At 42.5% G+C, this 5,962-nt stretch overlaps 1 protein-coding gene across 2 annotated transcripts in view; it reads right to left on the bottom strand.

Moving 5' to 3' along the window:
- EXOC4 (exocyst complex component 4) overlaps window positions 1-5,962 on the bottom strand; it is an 839,136-nt gene that overhangs the window by 805,112 nt on the left and 28,062 nt on the right. For both annotated transcript variants that reach the window (XM_007466566.1, XM_007466567.1), the window contains one exon: window positions 2,169-2,363. In XM_007466566.1, coding sequence (XP_007466628.1) covers window positions 2,169-2,363 — 195 coding nt within the window. The remainder of the gene's footprint in view (window positions 1-2,168; window positions 2,364-5,962) is intronic.

Here is a 5,962-nt window from a genome sequence, read left to right as displayed (position 1 = left end):
TTTTTTTTTTTTTTTTTTTTTTTTTTTTTTTTGCCGTACGCAGGCCTCTCACAGTCGTGGCCTCTCCCGTTGCGGAGCACAGGCTCCGGACGCGCAGGCTCAGCGGCCATGGCTCAAGGGCCCAGCCGCTGCGCTGCACGTGGGATCCTCCCGGAAGGGGGCACGAACCCACATCCCCTGCATCGGTAGGCGAACTCTCAACCACTGCGCCACCAGGGAAGTCCTAACAACCTATTTTTAATATATGGCACTTATTTAAAAGCAGGCCCACTACAAAAAATCATGATTCAAATAGATGTGTAAATGCTACACAAATATATATAAGCTTATCTATTCTGATTGCTGAATCTTGAATATTTAGCACATATATGCCTTCCTAACACATAAACCAACAGCAAAGCTAAAGAGGTGACTAATTTTTTTGTTGGACACCGTAGAGTCATTATTAAGGAAGATGACATTATAAAGATACTGAAAATACCCAATTATTTTACCACTCCAAAGAAAAGACCATTATTAATCTCCCTACACTGTGGAAACTGACTATTCACTATCACACTACCTGGTTTTAATATGTGAGAGAATATCACGGCACATCTCATCTCTTGGTTACCAAATTTCCTTTAAAGCTTCTTATGACGGACTTAGAGCAAAATTCCTCTTGAAAGTCTGAATGAATTAGAACTACTTAGAGGATTTAACCTGTTTTTCTCCCACTAATACCTCTCAGTGTTTTTTTCTCCCCCCCAGTGCTACAGCCAATCTAATTTGTTGAAACAAAGATAAGGGACTTTCACCTACTGTGAAAAGAAAATCCAAATACAGTCCATCTACTCCTGAGAGTTTCCCTAGTCGCCAGACAACTGTGAGAAGGAAGTAGGGAAGTTTGTGTGGAAAGAGGAGGTGGAATGAGCAGCCCTTGCTAATAGCCACAGGCCCTAGGAAAGTTAGCGCTTTTAGGGATCAAGATGTGGTTTTTTTGGTTTTTTTTTTGCGGTACGTGGGCCTTTTGCTGTCGTGGCCTCTCCCGTTACGGAGCACAGGCTCCGGACGCACAGGCTCAGCAGCCAAGGCTCACAGGCCCAGCTGCTCCGCGGTATGTGGGAACTTCCCGGACCGGGGCACGAACCCGCGCCCTCTGCACCGGCAGGCGGACTCGCAACCACTGCGCCACCAGGGAAGCCCTATTTTTTTTATTCATTATCTTGACGCTCAGCCACATGTACCACCAGGTGCAACCTTCTCTGAATTTTCATTCCTAATTCAAAAAGTAACAAAATGGGCTTCCCTGATGGCACAGGGGTTAAGAATCCACCTGCCAAACGCAGGGGACACGGGTTCAAACCCTGGTCCAGGAAGATACCACATGCCGCAGAGCAACTAAGCCCATGCACCACAACTACTAAGCCTGCGCTCTAGAGCCCATGAGCCACAACTACTGAGCTCACATGCTACAACTATTGAAGCCTGCATGCCTAGAGCCCATGCTCCGCAACAAGAGAAACCACCGCAATGAGAAGCCCACACAACAACAGAAAGTATCTAGAGAAAGCCTGCACACAGCAACGAAGACCCAACACAGCCAAAAATAAATTAATTAAATAAATTAATATTTTTTACAAAGTAGCAGAATGGATGAAGATACAGGCTAAAGGCTAGGATGTGGAATACTCCTGCTGGACAAAGTTATTCCAGAATTATTCCCCCCCCAAAATTATTTTCTTTCTTATCAACTTAAAGGAAAAAAACAAAGCCCTAATATAAATAATCCTTCACAGAATTTTTGGAACATAGTTTATAAATCTCCTAAACTTCTCTCTCATGCAGATTTCATTCTTCAAAATGGGATTCATTAACGATCTTCCTCTGAAACTAAAACAAACACCTCTCATTACCATTCCAACATGACTTAAGTACTGGTTTCTTACCATTATACTTCTTGCCGCTGTTCCAAAGGCAGACAATGCAAACACTGACATTAGGAAGAGAATCGCCTACTATTGCAAACACTGACATTAGGAAGAGAACCGGCAGGCTTCACCTGCAAAGGCTCGTGAATCCCAAGAGGGCAGTTTGTCACGTGCTTCATGAAGGACAGAATTCAGAGAGAACAGAAGGAAGCACTCTAACTTAGCAGAAATGCCCAGGAGCGCAGGCTGTGCTCTTACCAGCATGTCGGTAGCACTGAGATAGTGCTTGCTAGCCATGCACTGTTCCAGCTTTTGAGGCACTTGCTTGATATTCTCGATTTCATCCAGCAGGTTCAGGACATGCTTGTGTTCAATTCCTTCAATCCACAATTTCCGAAGCTCATCTCGTTTGCAGTGCAACAGCATCTTGCATGAAAGCAGATTCTCTTTTACCTACAATAGAACAGTTTCAATCCTGGGTCAGTCCAAAGTCGTTCCAGCCTAAACCCACAATTTGGTTAGTATTCTTCACCAGTACTGCTGTAAGTAACAGTTCCTAGTTATCACTGCCACTCATTCTGCTGTGGTTAATCTGCTTGTGAAATTCTAATCCTGGTTATGGCACAGACTCACTTGCTCAGGTCTCCACTTCTCTGTATTTTCTCTCCTGAGAAATGAGAAAATTACGCAGGATATAGAGCATATACTCTGAAAATATGAAGTTCCACACCAAAGTTAATATATCTAGAAGGGAATGACTGATTTGAGAGTCCGTGCTATTATTCCTTCCCCATTCTTCCTGGCATATTTCCTATTCAGCTGATAGGTCACTTGGTCCATCCTTCTAGGTCTGGAACTTTAGCTGAAGTTGGTAACAAAGGAAATGGACGTTGGTCTCAACTGACTAAAATGAAGGTAAGCCCAGTTTCCAGAAAAGAGTAGATGCTTCCAGAAACAGTCGTGAAATAAAGGGAATTAAAACATAACAAGAATTGTTTCCATGTATTCTGATTTTAGGTATTAAATATGACAGTTGCAGGCATTCCCATAGGTCTGCACAGTTTGCTGACCAGCCTAGTCACAGCTTGATAACACAGGAGAAGAAGAGGAGCAGGGAAAGGTAGTCGCCATGTACGTGATAAGTGTATTTTCATGTTCTACCCTAATTAAAAATTTGAGTTTTTTGTTTTGTTTTTTTTGTTTTTTTGCGGTACGCGGGCCTCTCACTGTTGTGGCCTCTCCCGTTGCGGAGCACAGGCTCCAGACGCGCAGGCTCAGCGGCCATGGCTCACGGGCCCAGCCGCTCTGCGGCATGTGGGATCTTCCCGGACCAGGGCACGAACCTGTGTCCCCTGCATCGGCAGGCGGACTCTCAACCACTGCACCACCAGGGAAGCCCAAAAATTTGATTTTTATAGCATGAAAAAATAAAAAGAATCATGACCTTTCACAATTCATAGAACTACATTCATATACTTTTGACATTCCTTTACATGTGTTTTTATTTAAATTAGAATTTCATGTTTGTTTACAGTTTTGGTTTTGTTTCCTCTTTGAGGTAAAATTTATGCATGAAAGTGTATCACTTGATGAGTTTTAGCAAATGCATACACACCTGCAATAATCCAAACCTTCGTCAATATATAGGACATTGCCATCACCCTAGCAAGTCTACCATGTTTTTAACAATTAAAAATCTGTCTTCTTTTACAACATTTGGTGTGGTGGTACACAGACTCATGATGCTTTTTGGTGACTGTACAACTAAATTCTGACATTTTTCCAGCAAACATGGAAAATATGAATTGAATGCTAAAATTAGAAGGTATCTTGAGACAGCATCTAATCCAATCCTACAACTTTAGGACAATATCTAAATCATACTTTTATCAAACTGTCCAATGTAAAAAGAGCCCTGAATAAACAGGTTTTGTAATCTGTCTTGATTAGCACAGAAGAATGACTGTTAGCTTTTGGGGGAGTTATAGACCCCTTTGACAATCTGTTGAAGAAGGTTCTAATCACCTCTACTCCTTCCATCAATCCCAAAGAGATAGCAAAATAATTCTATTTATTTTTTAGCATAAAATACCAAGAAAAGAGAGAACAGAGAGGAGGGAACAGCAAGGATGGCAAGAAACCCTTGGAAGCTGGTAAGAAGATGGCTGGCATCAAGTGGGGTTTGCTAACACTGAAAAGGAGGCACCAAGAATACTGAAGGCAAGAGCACAGGGTTGAAACTAAGTATTTTGAGCCCTCATCCAACATCCTCATCAAACCACACAGACATGTAATTCCCTCTGCCACAGCACTGGCCAAATAAGAGGTTTACAATCTGAAGAAACTGAACTAGAAAGAATCTGGACCAGGAAATGCCAGACAGCTGAGAGGAGGGTGTGAGGCACTGGACAGAAAACAGGAGGATGAAGTCAAAGTGGACCCACCGACAAGTAAGGTCCTCAGCCCTCCCTGGACCCTCAGCCTCCTTCCTGGGTTGGCTCCAATAACACTCAGCTTGACTTTGATCCCCAACACAGGAAACTTATGGCTTTCCCCTGGGAAAAACAACCAAGGAAACTGCTGGGTCCCTACCCAATCATTACTAGACAAGCCCCACCACATGCTGTGAGCTCCGTCTCAGCTTTGTAGTATACCTCCCTCCTCCATCCAAACAGTTAGCCAAGGATCACCACACAGTCAAGGAAAGCCTGTAATATGGAAAGACAGGCATCAAAACAAAGAAAAAAGTGCTCAGGGGAGTAGGGGAACAGAAACTAGGCAGAAAAAAAGAAATTTTAAAAAGCTATAATTAATATCCCTTGGGGGAAAAGATATTACATCAATGAAACAAGAATAGGATGCTATAAAAAATTCAGAGAATGAAAAACAGCTCTTGGAAATTAAAAATATGATAGGAAAAAAAATCCAACACAAAGGTTAGAAGAGACTCTTGAAATCTCCAAAGAGTAAGACACAAAAAACAAAGAAAAGAATATAGGAGATAAAAGAAAATGGGGTGGTTGATCCGAGAGGTCCAAATAAGAATTGCAGGGGAGGAAAAGTGAGACAAAGTGGAGAAAAAATAATAATAAAATGGAAGAAAATGTTCCAGAGTAAAAGACATGAACTTTCAGATTGAAAAGGCACACAGAGTGTTTGAGACAATGAAGTGAAAAAAGACCCAGGGCACATTATCCTGACTCGTAAGAACACAAGGATATAGAGACAATCTTAAAAGCTTTCAAAGGAGGAAAAAAAGCCATACAAAGGACTGTGAATCAGAATGCGTCTCAACAGCAACACTGAAAGCTACAAGACAAAGGAATAATGTATCTTCAAAATCCTAAGAGAGAATTATTTCCCAGAAAAACTATCAATCAAGTGTGAGGAAAAAATAAAGACATTTTCAGGCATGCAAGCTCTTAAAAAATAAACCTCATATGCACCATTATCTCAGCAAGCTACTGAAGAATGTACTCCATCAATATAAGAGAAAAACAAGAGGAGAAACAGAGGATCCAGGAAAGGGGGAAACCGATGCAGAACAAAGGCAATGGGATTTTACAATCATTAACTACAAGGAAAACAAAAACAAAATTGCACAAGCAAAAATAGTATGCTGCTGGGCTTCCCTGGTGGCGCAGTGGTTGAGAATCTGCCTGCTAATGCAGGGGACACGGGTTCGAGCCCTGGTCTGGGAGGATCCCACATGCCGCGGAGCAACTAGGCCCATGAGCCACAACTACTGAGCCTGCACGTCTGGAGCCTGTGCTCCGCAACAAGAGAGGCCGCGACAGTGAGAGGCCCGCGCACCGCGATGAAGAGTGGCCCCCGCTTGCCACAACTAGAGAAAGCCCTAGCACAGAAACGAAGACCCAACACAGCAAAAATAAATAAACAAATGTGGGGTTTAAAAAAAAAATAGTATGCTGGATGGTTTAGATGTATTTACATCGTTATAATAAAATACGCACCAGCTATTTAACCAAAAACTAGGACACAACTATACAGAGAGGATGAGGGAAGATGATGAGGTGGGGTGGGGGAAAGAG

This window comes from Lipotes vexillifer, unplaced genomic scaffold (genome assembly GCF_000442215.2).
Source record: "Lipotes vexillifer unplaced genomic scaffold, Lipotes_vexillifer_v1.1 scaffold71, whole genome shotgun sequence".
NCBI lineage: Eukaryota > Metazoa > Chordata > Mammalia > Artiodactyla > Lipotidae > Lipotes > Lipotes vexillifer.
Note: the sequence above shows the minus strand (reverse complement) of the source record. Positions and strands in the feature narration are given on the sequence as shown.